Genomic DNA, 27,129 nt, shown 5'->3' with positions numbered 1-27,129 from the left:
CTGTGGTTTTCATTATTTTTGGGAATCATTTCATTTGTGCAACTTTCTTGTCGACTTTTGTTTGTACTTCTATTTTATTCGGATGTTCCGAATCAAGAATTCAAGATACTTCTTTAACCATGCTCCATCTATAGGCAAATGGAAAATGATTAAGTTACCATAAATCCACGTTTGTATACCCAACTTTAATATGTTAAAAAGGTGTACTTTATATAATTAGTAAAGCATTGAGGGATTTCATTTACCACAACGGAATCTGTTTGGTTCAAAGTTGAAAATACAGGAGATGGGAAAGGTGAAATTCTTTCCAAAGATTTCATTATTATTATTTTTCAAAAGATTTTTCTTGTGGCAAGGGAAGTTTTAAATTTCCTGCAAATTTTGTTTCATGCAAAACCAATTACGTTGGGTAGGTGGGTATTATTTTTAACGAAAAGCTGCAAAAGGATTAAAAAATACAAGGAAAAGTACCTAGACACAACGTGGGTAGACCAATGTTGAAAAAAATATGAAAATAGGTATAAATTCCTCTCGGTTAATTAGCACTTTAAATATACTAGTGTCTGAACCAGTCCTACAGCTACTTCCTCACAATCTACGCCAAGTCAGGTAGCATTGACCGCGATACTCCTAGCGAGAATACTCCTCCTTCAGTGTGAGAAGCAATGTGCGATCCACCCAGAACTGATTTCTCAACTTTCTTCTTCCTACACTACGGAGCGTGACAGTGGTTTGGTTCTTAGCTCGCAGGATTCAGTCACTCTCTTGCATCAACCAAGTCAACTTGTGTTCTGTGTATTATAAAATAATCTTTATGGGTTGAACAGATAGATCATTTCAAAACATAATAAATTAATTAGCTAAAGAAATCAGTCGCGCGAGTGTTATTTAATAAATTTAAATTATGTAGAAATTCAAATCGAAGGATTATTTGCAAGAGAGAAATAACAAACCGTTTGCTAAATATTTTATTTGTTTATTTGAATAAATTTATCGGACCTGATAGTTTGTTGTTGCAAGACAATGTTAAAATCGGATTCACCCGTAGTGTAATAAATTTAAATTATGTAGAAATTCAAATCGAAGGATTATTTGCAAGAGAGAAATAACAAACCGTTTGCTAAATATTTTATTTGTTAGTTTGAATAAATTTATCGGACCCGATAGTTTGTTGTTGCAAGACAATGTTAAAATCGGATTCACCCGTAGTATTGTATTTATTGTTATCGTGTTGCGTCATAAGTCAAGTGGTCGCACTACGAGGGTCTAGTGTTGTGTTACAAGCAAGAGCCAAGGCTGCAGAACAAGCTGCTAATCCAGCACCTAGTGACAATGCTGATGCAGAGGCTGGAGAACAAGGAGAAGGCTTGGGCCCTGTTGAGAACACAACCAAACCTATACTCACTGGAATACCACAGATAGATTATGTACATGACCCTAACCTGCCTCGGGAACTCAATGGATATAACCTCTCCACTTACCCTTTCTTCAACAAAGTCCCATCTGACATAACATTCAAGTGTGACGGACTAAAGGATGGCTTCTACGCCAGTGTCCCTCACAAGTGTCAACTCTATCATCACTGCCTGTTTGAAACCCGATATGATTTCCTCTGTGCCAACTACACTGCGTTTGATCAGAAGACGTTCATCTGTCAGTTTGTATCTGAAGTAGATTGTGAGAACTCTAGCAAATACTACAAGAGGAATGAAGCGCTGTACAAAGCCAAGGAGACGACAACCGTGGCCACTACCACCACCACCACAACCACCACCACGACCACCACCCAAGCGCCCACGACCTATAGGGATACCTACAGGGAGCGAGATAGGGATAGGGACTATCGGGATAGAGATCGGGATTACAGGGATAGAGATCACATTAGGGATCGGGATTATAGGGACCGCGATAGGGACAGAGATTACAGAGATCGGGACCGAATCAGAAACCGAGACAGAGATTATAGGGACCGAGATTACAGAGACAGGATACGGGAGAGGGAGAGGGATAGACCCCGGGACTCCGCGTACAGCACCCGGAAGAGAAAACCATTGAAACGCCGCCGCCCTGTGTATGAATATTATTATGATGATGTGTATGCTGATGAGGAGTATGAGGATGAAGTACCCCTGCCACCCCCTGTCGCTAAGAAAAGTCGCAAAGTACTTGGATCTATCAAACCCGTCATCAAATCAAGTGAGCGTGACTTACCACCTCCACCACCTCCCAAGAAAAAATCAAAATACGACGATGAGGAGCCAGTACGAGAGAGTAGCAGGAAAATAGTGAGTAGCAGAAGTGAGGAATATGATGATGAATATTATGAGGACGAAGTGGAAGAACCCAGACAACCCCAGGCGGGGGCCAAGTCACCCCAACCCGCCCTGGTTAAACCATCCAGTCCCCTGTCTGTGTTTAGCAGGCCAAGGACTCCGCCTAGGATTAACAGACCTGTTCCTATCAACGAGAAAAGTAAATACGAATATATAAAAAATACATAGAGAATTAAATATTATGTATAAAAAAATTATCGAGTGTTTGTTGCAATTATTTCGCATCAAAGTTTGTTGTAAGTATTCCGAGTGGTGAGTTTAGATCCAGCACCATCTCATTTTCATATAGGATTATACAGTGTGTATCAAGGCCACCAGAGGTGAGTACCTGTCCCATGACGTTACTTTTACTTTTCTTGTTATGTACTAAAGTTTGTTGTAAGTATTCCGAGTGGTGAGTTTAGATCCAGCACCATCTCATTTTCATATAGGATTATACAGTGTGTATCAAGGCCATCAGAGGTGAGTACCTGTCCTATGACGTTACTTTTACTTTTCTTGTTATGTATTATCCACATTAAACACAACACACTCCTATGTGATATATTCTTTGAATGTTTTCTTGGTGTTGGTAACGATTTTTCAAGGACTTTGATTCTTTTTTTCTAAAGAAATTTTTCTCTGTTCATATGAAACATTCTGTTTCCATGTCGATTATTTCAATGTCAATTACCACAGGCGATCTGTTGGAGATTTGAACCTGTTTGAAAAAAATACAAGAATAAGATCTGAAACAACTCCCTTATGATGTTCATTGCTATCAAGATCTGTCTCAAGTTTGGGGAAATTCCCAATGTGAATTCTTGTAATTTCACTAGAAGTCCTTTGGAAGATTATATACATAGGTAGTCATTGTGATCTTTCACTTGGAATTTGAGTGTTAACAGGTTTGGTTTAGCAGTTTAAATAGTGTTCACAGAATCCACAATTTCCTTTTTTACGGCATGAATGTCTAAAGCCTAAACTGTCTACTAATTTTTAGAGCACCATTACATCTTACTGTGTCAGTGAAGTCTTTGTTATAGCTAGACATAATAGTGCTATCTCATCTACATGATAGTTATTGTAATTTTTATTACAGCATTATGCTTAAACAATTTCATGACCCCTTCAACATGATAAATAATGCTTTGCATTTCGTTCTTCGTCTTCTCCACTTCGCAGAATGAAGTTTGAATTCTTTCCAACTTTCATCTTAATCCTAAGTGAATCCTTGTTCCTATATGTTTCTTGTTATTTCCATGTTATTGTGAACAATAAATAACCCTGTTTGATGGCCAAAATTGCTTCCTTTTCTTTTTATTCTTTCATTGTTCTCTTAGAAATTGTGTCTTTTATTTGGCAGTTCTGAGGTTCCCAGCCTCTTTGGAAACATACTTTTTGTATTTATAGATCTGTTAGATGTAGGTAAACCCACCTGAATCCAGTATAATTATGAGGATAATAGGTATGTAACTTATTTGAAAGAATAAAGAATCCAAAATGTGGAATAATAGAGTGACATACTCGTAAGCAATGTTCAGGAGGCTTTGAAATTTGAATAATGTACATTGTTTTTAAAATAAACACAAAAGGAAACCGTTGGGAGTAAGCACAGTCTTATTTCTTGGAAAATTAACACCATTAAAAAAGATAAGCGACATACCATAACATTAACAAAGTAAAATGGAAACTCTGGGAAACCGCCAACCGGTGACATTTTTTACGTCTCGTCTGTAAAACCGCAACAAACTTTTTACCACTTCTTTTGACGTTGTTTACATTTTGATTTGCAAGTTTCACAACGGTTAGTAAACATTTGAAATGCATCATGGTTTCTTGTTGTTCTGCTGTTAACTTGCATTTTACTTGCAAACCTTTTTGATTGCTTTGTAACAGTGGAAAAGACAAAGGAACTGCGGTACATTTTGAACGTGGAAATGCGGTGCAATGTAAATTAAAAAGGTCGCAAAGGTTTATTCAAATTTACTGGTGGTGTGCTTCTAAAGACTAGATTTTCTTTTGTAAATAAGACTGCATTATAGCTCATACAATGTCCACAAGAAATTTACTGAGGTACCCAAACCTGGTTGTCAGGCGGGCCATTGACCTCATGACGAAAAACAAAATGGGGTTTTATTTAGAATACTTAGAATCTCTCTGATGAGAATTTCTGAAAGCCCAAAACCATCCTATTGCTGTACTAGAACATTCCTATAATGCAATTTTGTCTTTAATTTGAAAAAATCCTCTCACAAGTGCACCTGATTCGTTTCTACAAAGAATGCAGTCTTTTAAGTAATAATAGGTATCAGCTCAGGCTAAAATACTATTATTATTAGCCTCACAAAGTTATATTTGAGTCTGTATAGTTCTAGTCATTACTTAGCTTACAGCTGTTAAGGCTCTGATGTAATCGGTTCGATATGAACTGAATTTCAATGTAAGGTACAGAGCCAGAACAACTGCGTCGAGTCCGTGGCACTCTTCGGAGTATTAGTGCCAAAATGTGAGATGTAAGAAGGACGGATGCCAAAATTATCGAATTCGTTGTACGGATGATAATTAATTGATTGTAGAGGAAATTACATCGTTTCTTGGTGCATATAACCCAGATGTTGGCGGGCACCACCTAAAAATAATAGGAGATGGAGAAACATCGTTTCTGGTAGCCCAGATATTGATTCTGGGCGTCCAAAGGGGGTTTTAAAGCCTCCAAATCCTCTAATCCTTCCAATATCGTGAAATGATTGGGTACAATGCCTATCATATCAACACGGAAAGTAAGTAGGTACAGGTACAAAAGTAGTGCGAAGTAAAATACTGAGAGAGGGTACATATCTTCAAGAAAAAATAGTACCTTACAGAGTCTCAGTGATGCAGGATGGAAGGAATTTTCAATAACTCTACTGGGTAATCTGGGAAAGCTTTACATAACCCATACCCCACATTACATACTTCAGTAAAGTAAGCTAATACACATTTATAAACAGCTAATATACGCAGATAGTGTACACAAAAGCATTAAACTCCACGTGGAAAGGCTTGAAGAATGAGAGTAAGGGCTTGAAGAATAGGAGAGTATGCAAATAAACTTCCTCCGTAGTGCCTAAGTAGAAACAGGGGAAATAATTGAATCAAACCGTCGCATCAAGGACGCAAGGATACGTGATGCCATGCGAGAAGAAAAAGATAAAAGTGGAGTGGAGAGGACAAACACAAAAGGCGAAGAGGCAGAAAATGGGAAAGGAGAAGGACAAACACACAAAAGGTGAAGAGGCAAGAAATGGGAAAGAAGAGGACAAACAGAAAAGGCGAAGAGCCAGGAAATAGGAAAGGAGAAGGACAAACACAAAAGGCGAAGAGGCAAGAAATGGGAAAACACAATACGAAGAGATATTATGATGAACGAAGTATTAACAATCCCATATTTTATTCTATGCAGTTCGATTTTGTCCACTAGCTGTTGCTGATGGACTTTGTGCTAACAACCACAAAGAAATCAATTCTGTGAACACTATTTTAGACTGCTAAACCAAACCTGTTAACACTCAAATTCCAAGTGTAAGATCACAATCACTACCTATGTAGGTATATCGTCCAAAAGACTTCTAGTGGAATTGCAAGAATCCACATTGGGAATTTCCCCAAACTTGAGACATATACATATTATCTTGATAGCAATGAACATCACAAGGGAGTTATTTATTCTTGTGTTTTTTTCAAACAGGTTCAAATCTCCAACAGATCGCCTGTGGTGATTGACATTGAAATAATCGACATAGAAACAGAATGTTTCATATGAACAGAGAAAAATTTCTTTAGAAATCAGTTCAGAAGCAATTTAATTTGATTATGTTGTATGCAAATTTGTACGTACATGTTGCAATTTAATTCTTCGCAAGCCGTTTCGTGTCTGTAGTCTCTTACGTCTTTACTCTACAGACACAACATATTCATTTTCGCTTCGATATTGTCTGTAAATATGTAAATACATTTATTAGGACATGGAAGGAGACCTGTTTCTCGACGTTCAAGAGCTTTTAAAACCCAAATACTTTCAAGGGCTTTTAAAACCCCAAGTCCGTGAGAAAGGCCTATCTCACGGACACGAAAAGGAAACTGAGAGTTCAAAGGATCTCTCTTGACTGAGATACAGTCGATTCTGTGACACAGTACAAAACCAAACTAGGTACTGGACTATTCTAGACAGAAGTCTCCATATTGACTGGGCTACAGAGTAGTCTCTATTGACTGGGCTATATCAGGTCTATTCAAGAGAGTAGTCTATTGACTGGGCTACAGATCTATTCAATCCAGATTCCAGAATATCGGAACCAGAAAAACACAGAGAGAAGATGTTACTCGTCATTCTCTAATGAATGAGAGAGAAGCTAATGCTTATTTAATATTCATGGAGAAATCCAAGTGTATGCTTGAGTAGCAGAATCATCAGCTGATGGCAAGGTGGTTTGGTATGTGTATGAACTGGTTGAACAATTATTATTGGTATCATAAACTATTCAAATGAAAACGCTCCAATCCATAATACGTACATATGTATTTAGATCATTAGAGTTATTAGGAGGAGACTAAAGACTAGAGTTGTCTAGCTAGGGGACTTTAAACAGGGAGTAGACCAGCTTACTCTGGCTGAGGGACTCTAATCAGGGAGGATAACAGCCTGAAATTTCCCTTGCTAAAGAAATAGCCAAAGTTGAACGCTAAGGACATCCACTCGTAAAATTTTTGTAGACAAAACCAAATGCCAGACCAAAGCAATCACCCCAGGATCCCAGGAATGATTGAAAGGCTAACAAAAAACGCCGACTCGAAAAGACGAAGAAGGAGGAGGAGAAGAGAGACTAAATTTTCCTCCATAGTGCTTGACATACAGTTTAAAATCCCTTCCTCTTTAGAGAGATGTCAAAGCATAAGGCCAGGACCACAATCTGAGTAGTATAGTTTAAATTATTTAATTCTTCAAATAAGCGATCTGATTGGTCCATTGCAAGCTTTTCAGCCAATCAGATTGCTCCAAGAGTTAATCTTAAACCAAGTTTAAACTCTGTTTTCCCGGCCATAAATCTCTACTGTTTGTTTTCCCGACCTATCCGGTCATACTTTAGAAACAAGCACGAGACCAACAAAATGTAGTGTGTTTCGGACGTTACTTCTTGTACTTTGGATCTGTTGGTTGTTGGTTGGATCAGTGACCCCAGTACAGGCAGATCTAATCGATCTATGACCCCACTTGCAAGCTCTGCCTGAAGATGTTATGACCTTGATTAACACGGGTGAAGATCTTCTTTGAAATTTAGTACCGAATCGTGTGAGTTTTTACTCACGTTAGGTATTCAGGAGCTTTCATCTAGGTGCTTTAGTAATTCATTTAGGGGCTTTATTTTAAGAATTATTTAGATTTAAAGCTCACCTTCTTCCTCTTTGACTTTTCCCGTGTTTAGACGGGGTCGGCGTTTTTCGTCAGCCTCTTAAGGTAGTATAGTTTAAATTATTTAATTCTTCAAATAAGCGATCTGATTGGTTCATTGCAAGCTTTTCAGCCAACCAAATTGCTCCAAGAGTTAATCTTAAACCAAGTTTAAACTCTGTTTTCCCGGCCATAAATCTCTACTGTTTGTTTTCCCGACCTATCCGGTCATATTTTAGAAACAAGCACGAGACCAACAAAATGTAGTGTGTTTCGGACGTTACTTGTACTTTAGATCAGTTGGTTGTTGGTTGGATGGTTGGATCAGTGACCCCAGTACAGGCAGATCTAATCGATCTATGACCCCACTTGCAAGCTCTGCCTGAAGATGTTATGACCTTGATTAACACGGGTGAAGATCTTCTTTGAAATTTAGTACCGAATCGTGTGAGTTTTTACTCACGTTAAGTATACAGGAGCTTACATCTAGGTGCTTTAGTAATTCATTTAGGGGCCCTATTAATTCATTTAGGTGTTTTATATAATAATTCATTTAGGACATTTAGGTGCTTTATTTTAAGAAATATTTTGGCGAAATTTCTATTGAAAATTTACGCGTGCATAGGCAAACATAAAAGGCGAGGTACCTTTATGGCTTGTGTTTTGTTGGTCGCAATAATAAAATTAGTAAAAGCAACATGTTTTTACTAATTATTATTGCGAATCTTGATGCATTTGCTCGAGAGGATTTGCTCAAGCTAAAAGAAAAAACTTTTAATGATCCTTTACCTTTTTCAAAGGTCAAAGTGCTGCAGGCCCATTAAAGATTTCAAACGTCTTTTAATAAACTGAATTCCGTTCATCCATGAATTCATTTAATGGCAAATTGACCCTGAAAAGTTTCTAATTGTCAATATAAGGGCGAAAAATTCCCATTCCACAAAATCTACTTTTGCTCCTTTAGATGAAGCTCACATACTACCACTACTACTCCGATACCAATGGAATTCCAAGACCTTTGAACTCTGCTGCACATTAAGTTGCTTTCCCTAGAAAGCGAAACTTGAGAAAAAATTGTTTTCCAATAAATTTATAACTCGCTAAAGGTCACGTAGAAAATTTTTCTCAAGTTTTACTGAAATTTTTCATGTGGAACATCAGTAAATAAAATATTTACTATAAAACGACGTCTCTTCTTGAAAGTTCACTCGTTTTTTAGGGAACCAGAATTTGTACAATCCTATGTGAAGACAGTAATTTTTGGATTAGAAATTTTTGCACAGAGCAGATAAGCAACGAAAATACTGATACTGATTCCATAAGGCCTTAAAAGGAAAACTGAAGAAAAAAAAGCCAGTATCTAACAAAAAATATTAATTCTTGAGCCTCATTTTTCTCCCACTTTAAAAATTACCTCCCTGATGATTCTACTTTGTTCCCTACTCAGATCCTATATGGATTTGTGAATTTATCACATAGGTACGTGTTGAAATTAATTCAGACTTGTGCACCCTATTCAATCCATCCGCCTCGTCAGTTTTGATTTCATTCAACCTTGCTGACCATATTCAACAAGACAGTTTTGATTCCAACCTTCACTGCCATTAGTGACATTGTTCAGCAAGACATTCATCTATGTCTTGCTATCTATCTCACATTGTTTCTAATCGACTTGTTTGTATATCTTCAATCTCAATATTCTCAATCTGCATATATCGTCGATTATCTCTTCCAACACAACTCCATCCACTTTTGCAAACCTACAACATTCTCGTGTACACTTGAGCTTTGCAACACTTCGTTCATCATATCTCTTCGTATTGTGTTTTCCCATTTCTTGCCTCTTCGCCTTTTGTGTTTGTCCTTCTCATTAAATAAGCATTAGCTTCTCTCTCATTCATTAGAGAATGACGAGTAACATCTTCTCTCTGTGTTTTTCTGGTTCCGATATTCTGGATTGAATAGATCTGCAGCCCAGTCAATAGACTACTGTCTTGAATAGACCTGATATAGCCCAGTCAATAGAGACTACTCTGTAGCTCAGTCAATATGGAGACGTCTGTCTTGAATAGTCCAGTACCTAGTTTGGTTTTGTACTGTGTCACAGAATCGACTGTATCTCAGTCAAGAGAGATCCTTTGAACTCTCAGTTTCCTTTTCGTGTCCGTGAGATAGGCCTTTCTCACGGACTTGGCGTTTTAAAAGCCCTTGAAAGTATTTGGGTTTTAAAAGCTCTTGAACGTCGAGAAACAGGTCTCTTTCCATGTCCTAATAAATGTATTTACATATTTACAGACAATATCGAAGTGAAAATGAATATGTTGTGTCTGTAGAGTAGAGACGTAAGAAACTACAGATGGATTCACTTAGGATTAAGATGAAAGTTGGAAAGAATTCAAACTTCATTCTGCGAAGTGGAGAAGACGAAGAACGAAATGCAAAGCATTATTTATCATGTTGATATGATAGGCATTGTACCCAATCATTTCACGATATTGGAAGGATTAGAGGATTTGGAGGCTTTAAAACCCCCTTTGGACGCCCAGAATCAATATCTGGGCTACCAGAAACGATGTTTCTCCATCTCCTATTATTTTTAGGTGGTGCCCGCCAACATCTGGGTTATATGCACCAAGAAACGATGTAATTTCCTCTACAATCAATTAATTATCATCCGTACAACGAGTTCGATAATTTTGGCATCCGTCCTTCTTACATCTCACATTTTGGCACTAATACTCCGAAGAGTGCCATGGACTCGACGCAGTTGTTCTGGCTCTGTACCTTACATTGAAATTCAGTTCATATCGAACCGATTACATCAGAGCCTTAACAGCTGTAAGCTAAGTAATGACTAGAACTATACAGACTCAAATATAACTTTGTGAGCGCTGCCAGAAACTGGAGGGAGATTTAATATTGGATAAGGTGTGTGAGGTGTGCAGACGTAGACTAAAGCGACCAGAGGCGTTCACAGACTTTTCAGTGGAAGGACTTCTGACGTCACAGGGTTTTTTTGAGAGGTTTGACAGAGGGAACTGTAACTGCTAATATCTTATCGTTCCGAAGGAAGACAGGATAGGAGAAGGACAGAGAGAAGGAAGACAGGATAGGAGAAACACAGAGAGAAGGAAGACAGGATAGGAGAAAGACAGAAGGAAGACAGGATAGGAGAAAGACAGAAGGAAGACAGGATAGGAGAAAGACAGAGAGAAGGAAGACAGGATAGGAGAAGGACAGAGAGAAGGAAGACAGGATAGGAGAAAGACAGAGAGAAGCGATGAGATAGCACTATTATGTCTAGCTATAACAAAGACTTCACTGACACAGTAAGATGTAATGGTGCTCTAAAAATTAGTAGACAGTTCAGGCTTTAGAGTACTTTAGACATTCATGCCGTAAAAAAGGAAATTGTGTATTTCCTACAGTTTTATCTGCATGAAAAGATGGGTTAAAAAAGAAGTACCTAGTACGTATGTAATAAAATAGCATTGTATTGTTTTGAGCACATTTCTTTGGAATATTTAAAATAATCATCTCAAATAAAAGGAATCAAAGGGGATTTCTAAAAAATAACTTGAGCAGATTTAGACATTCATGCCGTAAAAAAGGAAATTGTGTATTTCCTACAGTTTTATCTGCATGAAAAGATGGGTTAAAAAAGAAGTACCTAGCACGTATGTAATAAAATAGCATTGTATTGTTTTGAGCACATTTCTTTGGAATATTTAAAATAATCATCTCAAATAAAAAGGAAACAAAGGGGATTTCTAAAAAATAACTTGAGCAGGACTGCAATAATTTCCACGGACTGAAAATTGAAAAGTTAAATGAATGTTTTGTCATAATATTATTCTACTGTAGAAATTGTGTTTGAGGGACGATAAATTGGTGAAATTCGTTTGTTTTTTAAGTCGGTAGGTAGACCTAGATGCCTTCGGATATTATTTTTTAACCTTTATAGTTTTTGGCGAGGTTTTTCGTTTTTACTGTGGTTTTCATTATTTTTGGGAATCATTTCATTTGTGCAACTTTCTTGTCGACTTTCGTTTGTACTTCTATTTTATCCGGATGTTCCGAATCAAGAATTCAAGATACTTCTTTAACCATGCTCCATCTATAGGCAAATGGAAAATGATTAAGTTACCATAAATCCACGTTTGTAAACCCACCTATAATAATTATGTTAAAAAGGTGTACTTTATAAGTATAATTAGCAAAGCGTTGAGAGATCTCATTTACTTATTATTAAATATGTTTATATTAGACATCCTAGGTTATAAAGTTATGAAATAGGTAACTACAAAACTTATTACCTTTATATGATACAATGGATACACGTTCCGGTTTTGATCTTATCCGACTCGAGTTTCGTCCATCCCCGTGGACTTTTTCAAGGAAACTTGGAAACAAGGAAACTCAAGGAAACAAGGAAACAAGTCCACGGGGATGGACGAAACTCGAGTCGGATAAGATCAAAACCGGAACGTGTATCCATTGTATCATATAAAGGTAATAAGTTTTGTAGTTACCTATTTCATAACTTTATAACCTAGGATGTCTAATATAAACATATTTAATAATAAAATTCCTTCCATCCTGCATCACTGAGACTCTGAGAGGTACTGTTTTTTCTTGAAAATATGTACCCTTTCTCAGTATTTTACTTCGTACTACTTATGTACCTGTACCTACTTACTTTCCGTGTTGATATGATAGGCATTGTACCCAATCATTTCACGATATTGGAAGGATTAGAGGATTTGGAGGCTTTAAAACCCCCTTTGGACGCCCAGAAACAATTTCTGGGCTACCAGAAACCATGTTTCTCCATCTCCTATTATTTTTAGGTGGTGCTCGCCAACATCTGGGTTATATGCACCAAGAAACGATGTGATTTCCTCTACAATCAATTAATTATCATCCGTACAATTAGGTGGTGCCCGCCAACATCTGGGTTATATGCACCAAGAAACGATGTAATTTCCTCTACAATCAATTAATTATCATCCGTACAACGAATTCGATAATTTTGGCATCCGTCCTTCTTACATCTCACATTTTGGCACTAATACTCCGAAGAGTGCCACGGGCAAAGCTAGGAATTTGCTTCATGCGTCAGTGGACAAGCCTGAGCTAACAGTTATCGGGTTGATCCGTTGAAGGACTGACAGACACAAGTTAAAAAAAAAAAAAAAAATGGACATTTTGAAAAGTGTCTAAATTAATTGATCCCAAGGGCAAGGAAAACTTAGGCCCTTAACAAATGGAGTGTGTCTGAAGATGTGTGATGTGTTCCAATAGACTCGACTGTCAATTCAGATTTTGTCGGTAGATCCGAGGTTTAAGGGTTAGGAGTTCTAATCTTTTGGCAAACTTTCGCTGAGCTTTATCTATTATTACCGCTGAGCTACCTATTTTATAATCAAGCAAGGTCTTCTGCTGTAAACATTTATGTATTACATATGTTATTAACCCTAAAAAATACATTATCATGTTAAAGGGGTCATGAAATTGTTTAAGCATAATGCTGTAATAAAAATTACAATAACTATCATGTAGATGAGATAGCACTATTATGTCTAGCTATAACAAAGACTTCACTGACACAGTAAGATGTAATGGTGCTCTAAAAATTAGTAGACAGTTTAGGCTTTCGAGCAGGACAAGGTATATTCTATTCTACCTGAATCTGAAGCCCTCTGTCTAGTTCAGCGTCACATGGTTCATATAGACATTATAAACCACAGAACAGAGAAAATACACACATATCACAAAATATACAGATCACATGATTATCAAGAACAATTAACAAGAAAAGACACAAGAACCATGCTACAATGTTAATTTAAAACGCATTGAGCTAACATGGGTTATGTTATACGAATAGACCTGCAGGATACCTGCCGACCTTGGCTGGTGGGTATAAATAGTTATGTTCAACTGTAATACTATCAGGAGAATATTATGTTTTATTTCTGGGATAGTGGACTAAATGATGGACCCCTGAATGGCTGTCGGGAAGAGTGGACAGTGGACACTTCGGGAAAAGTGGCCACTTTGGTTCAATAAAAGAGTCCACGCAAACACGGCAGATTTGATAAACAGGAGTTGTAAAATATGGATTTGGGTGTATCAAGAGAGAAATATAGTAGGTACAATAGGTACATATAACTAGATGGATTTGAACATTAGAATAATTCTCTCCGTGAGCTTTAAAACCAAATGTCAGAGAGAGCCAAAACCAAATGTCAGCTCCTCCATAGTGCTTGACATACAGTTTTAAAATCCCTTTCTCTTTAGAGAGATGTCAAAGCATAAGGCCAGGACCACAATCTGAGTAGGTAGTATAGTTTAAATTATTTAATTCTTCAAATAAGCGATCTGATTGGTTCATTGCAAGCTTTTCAGCCAACCAAATTGCTCCAAGAGTTAATCTTAAACCAAGTTTAAACTCTGTTTTCCCGGCCATAAATCTCTACTGTTTGTTTTCCCGACCTATCCGGTCATATTTTAGAAACAAGCACGAGACCAACAAAATGTAGTGTGTTTCGGACGTTACTTGTACTTTAGATCAGTTGGTTGTTGGTTGGATGGTTGGATCAGTGACCCCAGTACAGGCAGATCTAATCGATCTATGACCCCACTTGCAAGCTCTGCCTGAAGATGTTATGACCTTGATTAACATGGGTGAAGATCTTCTTTGAAATTCAGTACCGAATCGTGTGAGTTTTTACTCACGTTAGGTATTCAGGAGTTTTCATCTAGGTGCTTGTGCTTTAGTAATTCATTTAGCTGTTTTATATAATAATTCATTTAGGTGTTTCATTTTAAGAATTATTTTGAATTTAAAGCTCACCTTCTTCCTCTTTGACTTTTCCCGTGTTTAGACGGGGTCGGCGTTTTTCGTCAGCCTCTTAATCAGCCCTCTGGTTTGGTGATTGCTTGGGGCTGACATTTGGTTTTGGCTCTCTCTGATATTTGGTTTTAAAGCTCACGGAGAGAATTATTCTAATATTCAAATCCATCTAGTTATATGTACCTATTGTACCTACTATATTTCTCTCTTGATACACACAAATCCATATTTTACAACTCCTGTTTATCAAATCTGCCGTGTTTGCGTGGACTCTTTTATTGAACCAAAGTGGCCACTTTTCCCGAAGTGTCCACTCTTCCCGACAGCCATTCAGGGGTCCATCATTTGGTCCACTATCCCAGAAATAAAACATAATATTCTCCTGATAGTATTACAGTCGAACATAACTATTTATACCCACCAGCCAAGGTCGGCAGGTATCCTGCAGGTCTATTCGTATAACCCATGTTAACTCAATGCGTTTTGAATTAACATTGTAGCATGGTTCTTGTGTTTTTGCTTGTTAATAATTGTTCTCGATAATCATGTGATCTGTATATTTTGTGATATGTGCGTATTTTCTCTGTTCTGTGGTTCATAATGTCTATATGAACCATGTGACGCTGAACTAGACAGAGGGCTTCAGATTCAGGTAGAATAGAATATACCTTGTCCTGCTCGAAAGAGACTAAAAAGTCCCTTTACGGCAGCAGTCTAAACAAGGTCTCGTGTATTTTATGGGTTTAATAACATATGTAATACATAAATGTTTACAGCAGAAGACTCAGCGGTAATAATAGATAACGCTCAGCGAAAGTTTGCCAAAAGATTAGAACTCCTAACCCTTAAACCTCGGACCTACCGACTACCGACAAAATCTGAATTGACAGTCGAGTCTTTTGGAACACATCACATGCCTTGAGGCATACTCCATTTGTTAAGGGCCTAAGTTTTCCTTGCCCTTGGGATCAATTATTAATTTAGACACTTTTCAAAATGTCCATTTTTTTTTACTCGTGTCTGTCAGTCCTTCAACGGATCAACCCGATAACTGTTAGCTCAGGCTTGTCCACTGACGCATGAAGCAAATTCCTAGCTTTGCCCTCAATCAACATTCTATTCAGAGCATGGTAAACAGAAGTATGTGGAATAAATTGTACCAAAACCGTTTTGTATCGAGCAATGCCAAAGAGTTTGCTGAACTAGACTGACTTCAGATCCAGATAGCTCGACGATCCTATCGCGTTTGCCAAAAGATTAGAACACCAAACACCTGTGACTGAGACTACTGAGAGGCATTCTGGGAAGTCCGTTTACCCTGGCATTCTATCAAGGTGTTATTAAACATTAATGTCCGTTCTAACACGGGCAGTTGAAATACTGACCTGTGTGAATCAAATGGGTGCCGTCAAAGAAAACCCTTGACACTGTGTTAACTCTCAGTGGTAAGATCGTCCATAAATGAAGTGAGTTTCAGCTTTTAACTCGACGTTTTTGTAATTAAATTGTCTGTGAGTCTTAGAACTATTTATTCGAAGTACTGTCAGTTTACATCATGAGATTGGCATGCTATATCATACAGTATTGGAACGACTGGGATTTTCAAATCCTTGGACGCCCAGAAGCAATATCTGGATTCCTTGTTCCCTCCATGTCCAAAACGAATTTACAAAAATGAAAATATCTAGTCTTTAGAAGCACACCACCAGTAAATTTGAATAAACCTTTGCGACCTTTTTAATTTACATTGCACCGCATTTCCACGTTCAAAATATAAAGCAGTTCCTTTGTCTTTTCCACCATTACAAAGCAATCAAAAAGGTTTGCAAGTAAAATGCAAGATGGAAAAACAGCAAGAAACCATGCATTTCAAATGTTTACTAACCGTTGTAAAACTTGAAAATCAAAATGTAAACAATGTCAAAAGAAGGGGTAAAAAGTTTGTTGCGGTTTTACAGACGAGACGTAAAAAATGTCACCGGTTGGCGCGGTTTCCCAGAGTTTCCATTTTACTCTGTTAATGTTATGGTATGTTGTTATGTCGCTTACCTTTTTTAATGGTGTTAATTTTCCAAGAAATAAGACTGTGCTTACTCCCAACGGTTTCCTTTTGTGTTTATTTACGACATTGCTTACGAGTATGTCACTCTATTATTCCACATTTTGGATTCTTTATTCTTTCAAATAAGTTACATATTATCCTCATAATTATACTGGATTCAGGTGGGTTTACCTACATCTAACAGATCAATAAATACAAAAAGTATGTTTCCAAAGAGGCTGGGAACCTCAGAACTGTCAAATAAAAGACACAATTTCTAAGAGAACAATGAAAGAATAAAAAGAAAAGGAAGCAATTTTGGCCATCAAACAGGGTTATTTATTGTTCACAATAACATGGAAATAACAAGAAACATATAGGAACAAGGATTCACTTAGGATTAAGATGAAAGTTGGAAAGAATTCAAACTTCATTCTGCGAAGTGGAGAAGACGAAGAACGAAATGCAAAGCATAATTTATCATGTTAGAAAAGTTTCTAATTGTCAATATAAGGGCGAAAAATTCCCATTCCACAAAATCTACTTTTGCTCCTTTAGATGAAGCTCACATACTACCACTACTACTCCGATACCAATGGAATTCCAAGACCTTTGAACTCTGCTGCACATTAAGTTGCTTTCCCTAGAAAGCGAAACTTGAGAAAAAATTGTTTTCCAATAAATTTCTAACTCGCTAAAGGTCACGTAGAAAATTTTTCTCAAGTTTTACTGAAATTTTTCATGTAGAACATCAGTAAATAAAACATTTACTATAAAACGACGTCTCTTCTTGAAAGTTCACTCGTTTTTTAGGGAACCAGAATTTGTACAATCCTATGTGAAGACAATAATTTTTGGATTAGAAATTTTTGCACAGAGCAGATAAGCAACGAAAATACTGATCCCATAAGGCCTTGAAAGGAAAACCGAAGAAAAAAAAGCCAGTATCTAACAAAAAATATTAATTCTTGAGCCCCATTTTTCTCCCACTTTAAAAACTACCTCCCTGATGATTCTACTTTGTTCCCTACTCAGATCCTGTATGGATTTGTGAATTTATCACATAGGTACGTATTGAAATTAATTCAGACTTGTGCACCCTATTCAATCCATCCGCCTCGTCAGTTTTGATTTCAACCTTGCTGACCATATTCAACAAGACAGTTTTGATTCCAACCTTTACTGCCATTAGTGACATTGTTCAGCAAGACATATTCATCTATGTCTTGCTATCTATCTCACATTGTTTCCAATCTACTCGTTTGTAGGTATATCTTCAATCTCAATATTCTCAATCTGCATATATCGTCGATTATCTCTTCCAACACAACTCCATCTACTTTTGCAAACCTACAACATTCTCGTGTACACTTGAGCTTTGCAATACTTCGTTCATCATATCTCTTCGTATTGTGTTTTCCCATTTCTTGCCTCTTCGCCTTTTGTGTTTGTCCTTCTCCTTTCCCATTTCCTGCCTCTTCGCCTTTTCTGTTTGTCCTCTCCTTTCCCATTTCTTGCCTCTTCGCCTTTTGTGTGTTTGTCCTTTACCTTTCCCATTTCCTACCTCTTCGCCTTTTGTGTTTGTCCTCTCCACTCCACATTTATCTTTTTCTTCTCGCATGGCATCACGTATCCTTGCGTCCTTGATGCGACGGTTTGATTCAATTACTTTCCCTGTTTCTACTTAAGCACTACGGAGGAAGTTTATTTGCATACTCTCCTATTCTTCAAGCCCTTACTCTCATTCTTCAAGCCTTTCCACGTGGGGTTTAATGCTTTTGTGTACACTATCTGCGTATATTAGCTGTTCATAAATGTGTATTAGCTTACTTTACTGAAGTACGTAATGTGGGGTATGGGTTATGTAAAGCTTTCCCAGATTACCCAGTAGAGTTATTGAAAATTCCTTCTTACGGTATTGAAAGGATTAGGGGTTTGAGGCTTTCTGGAGGCCTGGAAGCTATCTGTGCTCAAAGTACAATCAATCCTGTGAAATTTGTAATGAAACAATAAGTCGAAATAAATTAGGTCTTTCATCAAAGTGATCTAAAGCTCATGACTTCCCGACATATCACGACAGCACAAAATTTTCCTTTCCATTATGCACTTTCCGCCTTCCTCAAAATAGAGATCCCTATATGGATTTCGTAATTCAATTTCCAACGTAAAGCAATTTCCTTCCTTTCAATATCCACTAATGTATCAAGCCACCGAAAGTTAAGTTGATGCACATAAAGCACTTATCCAAAGCACCCACGTTGCCATAGGTTGCACGAAAGCAATTACGGACGAAATTATTCGTCTTCCTTTCGTTCCCTTTTGTTTCTATGAAGAATTTTGCGTTCTTTCTTTTGTAGTTTCTCAGAAAGTGAAGTGTCAGATGGAGTTGCCAGTTGCCAAGCATTTTCTAGGATTTGTCACTTATTTTGCTTGTAGAAAATTTTTTTCCTGAAAAACAAAAAATGAGGAGAAATTAAATTGACCTACCAGATGTGTCAGATTCAGTTGCTAGTTTGCCAGACCTTTTATAGAAGTCATCTCCTCCACAGAGGATAGGTGGAAAAACAACCAAGGTTTCTGCACAAGCATACAGTTACGATTTCAAATTGTATGTGTGTGAAATCTTCCATTTCATTTGCTTTTTCCATATCAGTAATCTCGTACATTTTCTCCAAACCACATCTCTCGATATTTTTCCCAACCACATGAGAGAAACGTGAAATGCTCACAAATGGGACCGACATTGCGCTGTGGGAGTTGGAGCAAGCTCCTTCAGCTTTTAAGGAGCTTTCACAGATGATGAAACGTCGAATTGATTTCAATGATTTTGAATTCAAGTCTTTTTGAGGTAGAAGGGATTTTATAGAGAGTATATCAGAGTAATGCATCTTTACCCTCTTAAACCCTTTAAAGGCCCAGCCCACAAAAGCCAATAAATCCTTTGGTCTTTAGAGGATATTTAGGAGCAACATACACTTTACCCTTTACCTAATCACGTCAATATCTGTTTTAAAAAATCAATAGAATCTCATACCAGCAATAATCTTCTTAACAAATGAGTAAAAATAAACTAACTGATAACCAAGTTCCCAAGCATCAGCAAAACAATCACTTCCCATGAAGAGGATTCGCTACCTCGGAAGTTGGAGGAGAGAGGCTCCCCGGAGGTTGTTGAAACAATAACACAATACAAGCCTTACACAAAACATACAATAGACAACTGTAAAATAAACAAAGAAAACATATATAATTTTATATATCATCTATATATAGCCAGAAGCACAATTGAAGATATAGCGTAGGATCAAGGCCCTGCCAAATCTAATTAGAAGCAGGTTGTTGAAACAATAACACAATACAAGCCTTACACAAAACATACAATAGACAACTGTAAAATAAACAAAGAAAACATATATAATTTGATATAATTATCATCTATATATAGCCAGAAGCACAATTGAAGATATAGCGTAGGATCAAGGCCCTGCCAAATCTAATTAGCAGGAGGATCTTCACACAATCTTATCGACAGAATCTTCTCAGCACCTTATTTGGTGAAATTGAGATTGGCTATTGTTCTTTCAGAACGGCTCCTACTATCGTGTCATTCATGTCAATGAAGTGTTGAGTGAGTGAGCTATAGATTCATATCGAACCGATTACATCAGAGCCTTAACAGCTGTAAGCTAAGTAATGACTAGAACTATACAGACTCAAATATAACTTTGTGAGTGCTGCCAGAAACTGGAGGGAGATTTAATATTGGATAAGGTGTGTGAGGTGTGCAGACATAGACTAAAGCGACCAGAGGCGTTCACAGACTTTTCAGTGGAAGGACTTCTGACGTCACGGGGTTTTTTTTTGAGAGGTTTGATAGAGGGAACTGTAACTGCTAATATCTTATCGTTCCAAAGGAAGACAGGATAGGAGAAGGACAGAGAGAAGGAAGACAGGATAGGAGAAAGACAGAAGGAAGACAGGATAGGATAAAGAAAGAAGGAAGACAGGATAGGAGAAAGACAGAGAGAAGGAAGACAGGATAGGAGAAAGACAGGATCGGGAGGGAATCGGTTTATTGTCATTGTGTAACTGCTAAGGCCTTTAGTGACGAAGGCTTAACCTCTTTTAAATTATCATTTTTGTAAATACGTTTTGGACATGGAAGGAACAAGGAATCCAGATATCGCTTCTTCGCTTCTGGGCGTCCAAGGATTTGAAAATCCCAGTCGTTCCAATACCGTAAGATATAGCATGCCAATCTCATGATGTAAACTAACAGTACTTCTAATAGATAGTTCTAAGACTCACAGACAATTTAATTACAAAAACGTCGAGTTAAAAGCTGAAACTCACTTCAATTATGGTCGATCTTACCACTGAGAGTTAACACAGTGTCAAGGGTTTTCTTTGACGGCACTCATTTGATTCACACAGGTCAGTATTTCAACTGCCCGTGTTAAGAACGGACATTAATGTTTAATAACACCTTGATAGAATGCCAGTAAACGGACTTCCCAGAATGGCTCTCAGTAGTCTCAGTCACAGGTGTTAGGTGTTCTAATCTTTTGGCAAACGCGATAGGATCGTCGAGCTATCTACTACCTGGAATCTGGATCTGAAGTCTGTCTAGTTCAGCAAACTCTTTGGCATTGCTCGATACAAAACGGTTTTGGTACAATTTATTCCACATACTTCTGTTTACCATGCCCTGAATAGAATGTTGATTGAGGGCAAAGCTAGGAATTTGCTTCATGCGTCAGTGGACAAGCCTGAGCTAACAGTTATCGGGTTGATCCGTTGAAGGACTGACAGACACGAGTAAAAAAAAATTGACATTTTGAAAAGTGTCTAAATCAATTGATCCCAAGGGCAAGGAAAACTTAGGCCCTTAACAAATGGAGTGTGTCTGAAGATGTGTGATGTGTTCCAATAGACTCGACTGTCAATTCAGATTTTGTCGGTAGATCCGAGGTTTAAGGGTTAGGAGTTCTAATCTTTTGGCAAACTTTCGCTGAGCTTTATCTATTATTACCGCTGAGCTACCTATTTTATAATCAAGCAAGGTCTTCTGCTGTAAACATTTATGTATTACATATGTTATTAACCCTAAAAAATACATGAGACCTTGTTTAGACTGCTGCCGTAAAGGGACTTTTTAGTCTCTTTCGAGCAGGACAAGGTATATTCTATTCTACCTGAATCTGAAGCCCTCTGTCTAGTTCAGCGTCACATGGTTCATATAGACATTATAAACCACAGAACAGAGAAAATACACACATATCACAAAATATACAGATCACATGATTATCAAGAACAATTAACAAGAAAAGACACAAGAACCATGCTACAATGTTAATTTAAAACGCATTGAGCTAACATGGGTTATGTTATACGAATAGACCTGCAGGATACCTGCCGACCTTGGCTGGTGGGTATAAATAGTTATGTTCAACTGTAATACTATCAGGAGAATATTATGTTTTATTTCTGGGATAGTGGACTAAATGATGGACCCCTGAATGGCTGTCGGGAAGAGTGGACAGTGGACACTTCGGGAAAAGTGGCCACTTTGGTTCAATAAAAGAGTCCACGCAAACACGGCAGATTTGATAAACAGGAGTTGTAAAATATGGATTTGGGTGTATCAAGAGAGAAATATAGTAGGTACAATAGGTACATATAACTAGATGGATTTGAACATTAGAATAATTCTCTCCGTGAGCTTTAAAACCAAATGTCAGAGAGAGCCAAAACCAAATGTCAGCCCCCAAGCAATCACCAAACCAGAGGGCTGATTAAGAGGCTGACGAAAAACGCCGACCCCGTCTAAACACGGGAAAAGTCAAAGAGGAAGAAGGTGAGCTTTAAATCCAAAATATTTCTTAAAATAAAGCACCTAAATGTCCTAAATGAATTATTATATAAAACACCTAAATGAATTAATAGGGCCCCTAAATGAATTACTAAAGCACCTAGATGTAAGCTCCTGTATACTTAACGTGAGTAAAAACTCACACGATTCGGTACTAAATTTCAAAGAAGATCTTCACCCGTGTTAATCAAGGTCATAACATCTTCAGGCAGAGCTTGCAAGTGGGGTCATAGATCGATTAGATCTGCCTGTACTGGGGAATAATTCTTAAAATAAAGCACCTAAATGTCCTAAATGCATTATTAAAACACCTAAATGAATTAATAGGGCACCTAAATGAATTACTAAAGCACCTAGATGGAAGCTCCTGTATACTTAACGTGAGTAAAAACTCACACGATTCGGTACTAAATTTCAAAGAAGATCTTCACCCGTGTTAATCAAGGTCATAACATCTTCAGGCAGAGCTTGCAAGTGGGGTCATAGATCGATTAGATCTGCCTGTACTGGGGTCACTGATCCAACCATCCAACCAACAACCAACTGATCTAAAGTACAAGTAACGTCCGAAACACACTACATTTTGTTGGTCTCGTGCTTGTTTCTAAAATATGACCGGATAGGTCGGGAAAACAAACAGTAGAGATTTATGGCCGGGAAAACAGAGTTTAAACTTGGTTTAAGATTAACTCTTGGAGCAATTTGGTTGGCTGAAAAGCTTGCAATGAACCAATCAGATCGCTTATTTGAAGAATTAAATAATTTAAACTATACTACCTACTCAGATTGTGGTCCTGGCCTTATGCTTTGACATCTCTCTAAAGAGAAAGGGATTTTAAAACTGTATGTCAAGCACTATGGAGGAAAAGTCTCTCTTCTTCTCCTACTCCTTCTTCGTCTTTTCGAGTCGGCGTTTTTCGTCAGCCTTTCAATCAGTCCTGGGGTGATTGCTTTGGTCTGGCATTTGGTTTTGTCTACAAAAAATTTACGAGTGGATGCCCTTAGCGCTCAACTTTGGCTATTTCTTTAGCAAGGGAAATTTCAGGCTGGAGAGCCTGGAGCCAGTGTTGTCTATAAATAGGTGGCTTGACTTTGCACCATTGATATCATACCGGGTGTAACTAAAAGTCTATTGATAGTATACCGAGTGTTACTAAAAGTCTATTGATAGTATACCGAGTGTAACTAAAAGTCTAAAGGTGTGCCTACACATAACACATAGTCGACCGGCCGTAGATGGACGTCGATAGATGTCGACTGATTCTATCTCTTCATCATCATCATCATCATCATCATCATCATCATCATCATCATCATCATCATCATCATCCATCATCATCATCATCATCTTGGTCTTCCTCTTCTTTATCTTCTTCATCATCATCTCCTTCGTCTTCTTCTCCTTAAATTTCTTCTGTTTCTTCTTCTTCTCTTCTTCGTTCGTTTTCTTTCATCGTAATTTCTCGTCATCTCCTCCACAGAGGATAGGTGGAAAAACAACCAAGGTTTCTGCACAAGCATACAGTTACGATTTCAAATTGTATGTGTGTGAAATCTTCCATTTCATTTGCTTTTTCCATATCAGTAATCTCGTACATTTTCTCCAAACCACATCTCTCGATATTTTTCCCAACCACATGAGAGAAACGTGAAATGCTCACAAATGGGACCGACATTGCGTTGTGGGAGTTGGAGCAAGCTCCTTCAGCTTTTAAGGAGCTTTCACAGATGATGAAACGTCGAATTGATTTCAATGATTTTGAATTCAAGTCTTTTTGAGGTAGAAGGGATTTTATAGAGAGTATATCAGAGTAATGCATCTTTACCCTCTTAAACCCTTTAAAGGCCCAGCCCACAAAAGCCAATAAATCCTTTGGTCTTTAGAGGATATTTAGGAGCAACATACACTTTACCCTTTACCTAATCACGTCAATATCTGTTTTAAAAAATCAATAGAATCTCATACCAGCAATAATCTTCTTAACAAATGAGTAAAAATAAACTAACTGATAACCAAGTTCCCAAGCATCAGCAAAACAATCACTTCCCATGAAGAGGATTCGCTACCTCGGAAGTTGGAGGAGAGAGGCTCCCCGGAGGTTGTTGAAACAATAACACAATACAAGCCTTACACAAAACATACAATAGACAACTGTAAAATAAACAAAGAAAACATATATAATTTGATATAATTATCATCTATATATAGCCAGAAGCACAATTGAAGATATAGCGTAGGATCAAGGCCCTGCCAAATCTAATTAGCAGGAGGATCTTCACACAATCTTATCGACAGAATCTTCTCAGCACCTTATTTGGTGAAATTGAGATTGGCTATTGTTCTTTCAGAACGGCTCCTACTATCGTGTCATTCATGTCAATGAAGAATAGAGATGTGTTGAATGAGTGAGCTATAGAAAAGAACGACTCAGTGGACTACTCAGATGTGTTGAATGAATGAGCTATAGAAAAGAACGACTCAGTGGACTACTCAGACGTTCTAGGATCTGACTCATTGACTGAGTAGTCAGCTGAAAAGAGTAGTTCTTTTTCATAACTCGCTCACTCTAATCACTCTTTACAGAAGTCATTTCTGATGAACAATTGAATATCCTTCTGATCTCTTTACAATGATTTCAAAACTTCATGCATACGTAGTTACGTACAAGGTAAGTTCCCTATTATTTGCCAGTAAATAACAACATTGTACTAAGCGCTTTTTTTCATGAAGGTGGAAATGGCAAAACCTGGAGCAAAATGTGCAATTCATTCAGTTTAGAGTGTTTACGTTGTAATGGCGCTAGAGAATATGTTTCGGAGTCCAATATCGTTAACCTTTCCTTCACAATTGACCTTTTTTTATCAGACCCGCTGTGTGCTGCAGGTTGTTCTGTAAAACCCATCCTTTTCTTCCCCAAACCTTTTTGTAGAGATGTGTTATTTTCTCATGTTCCCACATGAGAAGATATTCCACATATTCCACGGCTCCAAACAGGGCTGCTCACAGCCTAACCGGACCTCTTTATTGCTAACTCTGGCTATATGCATCTACTTATAACAGTCTTTTACTAAACAATATTAGGTACGGTACCCTGTTTGTAAATGAAAAAACTGCCGATTCCGGGCCCCCTTGGAAGAGACTATATACTCCATTCTTTGGGGCTCCTTCAAAATTTCCATCACTTCTCTCGTTATCAACCTTATCTCTCCACCTCAGTTTTGGTCTCTCTCTCTCTCTCTCTCTCTCTCTCTCTCTCTCTCCCTTTCTCCTCCCCCTATCTCTATCTTTATAATATATCTCTTCATTTCTTTCTTTTATTATGTACAGAAATTTGTTGCCATACTGGGACGTTTTATCCTTCGCCGACATCGACAGTCAGTAGAAAAGAACCAAAGTTGTTATAAATTAGTTATAACTAGTGCTTCAGGATCAGTAAACGCCCGAAGCTATTTGTACAGAGCAAAGTAACCAGGAAATTCCATATGTAACTTAGAGGTAGTCAATCATTTTGATATCAGTCTCTTTTATTATTTCTACTTCTTCTTCCTCTTCTTCTTGTTCTTCCTCCTCTTCTTCCTCTCTTTCTTCTTGTTCTCCCCCTTCTTCTTCTTCTCCTCCTCCTCTTCTTCTTTTTCGTCTTCTGCTTCTTCTTCCTCCTCCTTCTTCCCCTTCTGCTTCTTCTTCTTCCTCTTTGACTTCTTCTTCTTAGATTAGGAGATGTATTATTATGTTTTACAAAAACTGTTAAATATAGAAATCTTTGAATTGAATTCGCCTTCTTCTTCTTCTCCTCCTTCTTCTTTTTCTTTTTGTTCTTCTCCTCCTCCTCCTCCTTCTTCTTCTTCTTTTTCGTTATTAAGATCACCTTCATTGTCAATAATGGGAGCTTGTTTCCAGTACAAAGCAATACCAGTAGAGATATATACGATGAGATCACAGACTATTACCAAGTCCTTTCTCTTCTCTAGATGCCATTTATATGATATCAGCGAAACTGATTCGTAAATTTTTAGGATGATACATTCTGTCTAGTTAATCATATTACTTATGGATGGTATCCTATTACCTATATAGATCTAAGATGGATGGTATCCTATTGCCTATTACTTTTGGAAGATATAAGATCCGTTTTTGTATTTGACCATTACATAAACAAAGTCCATCTAGGTACCAATACGTAGATAATATGTTTATATTATCTATTTTTAAGTTACCGATTGAAGCGGTTTGCGCAGTCTGGAACAGTCTGGACTGTACCAAGCTTCTAAACTTAAGAGAAACATGGAATAGAAATCAAATCGTGTGCACCAAACTTATAAAACAGTCATCAAGTACAATGGAATCGAAAGGTCTCCACGTATGCCAAGTGAATGTTACAAGGAATAACTTAGGGGGGTGTTGTATGACCTCTCCTAGGGCAGTAGGGTGTGGTGTGCTGGTGACTACGCTTTGCTTTTGTGACGTCACAGGCTACAGGTTAATTGTTATTTTGATTGTTGGTTATATCTCGCAAGGATATCATTCTGTGGTTAAAGTCTTTGACGACAATCTGTTGACAAATTTTTCAATGGCTCTTAACCTTTTGCACTCCAAGGCATGGCTACCATGCCAAC

General features: G+C 37.6%; 2 protein-coding genes across 2 annotated transcripts in view; both read left to right on the top strand.

Annotated features, from left to right (window-relative positions):
- The window catches only part of LOC103514133, a gene marked incomplete at its 5' end in the record, with an annotated part of 88,041 nt that overhangs the window by 48,973 nt on the left and 11,939 nt on the right, over positions 1-27,129 (top strand).
- On the top strand, positions 1,069-2,696 carry LOC103514131 (TRAF3-interacting protein 1). Its single transcript, XM_008478995.3, has one exon. It carries the CDS (start codon positions 1,185-1,187, stop codon positions 2,499-2,501), a length of 1,317 nt encoding a protein of 438 aa, XP_008477217.1. The 5' UTR covers positions 1,069-1,184; the 3' UTR covers positions 2,502-2,696.

This window comes from Diaphorina citri, unplaced genomic scaffold (assembly GCF_000475195.1).
Source record: "Diaphorina citri unplaced genomic scaffold, Diaci psyllid genome assembly version 1.1 scaffold1087, whole genome shotgun sequence".
In the NCBI taxonomy this organism is placed as follows: Eukaryota; Metazoa; Arthropoda; class Insecta; order Hemiptera; family Psyllidae; genus Diaphorina; species Diaphorina citri.
The sequence above is the reverse complement of the archived record's forward strand: the minus strand, read 5'-3'. Positions and strand labels throughout refer to the sequence as shown.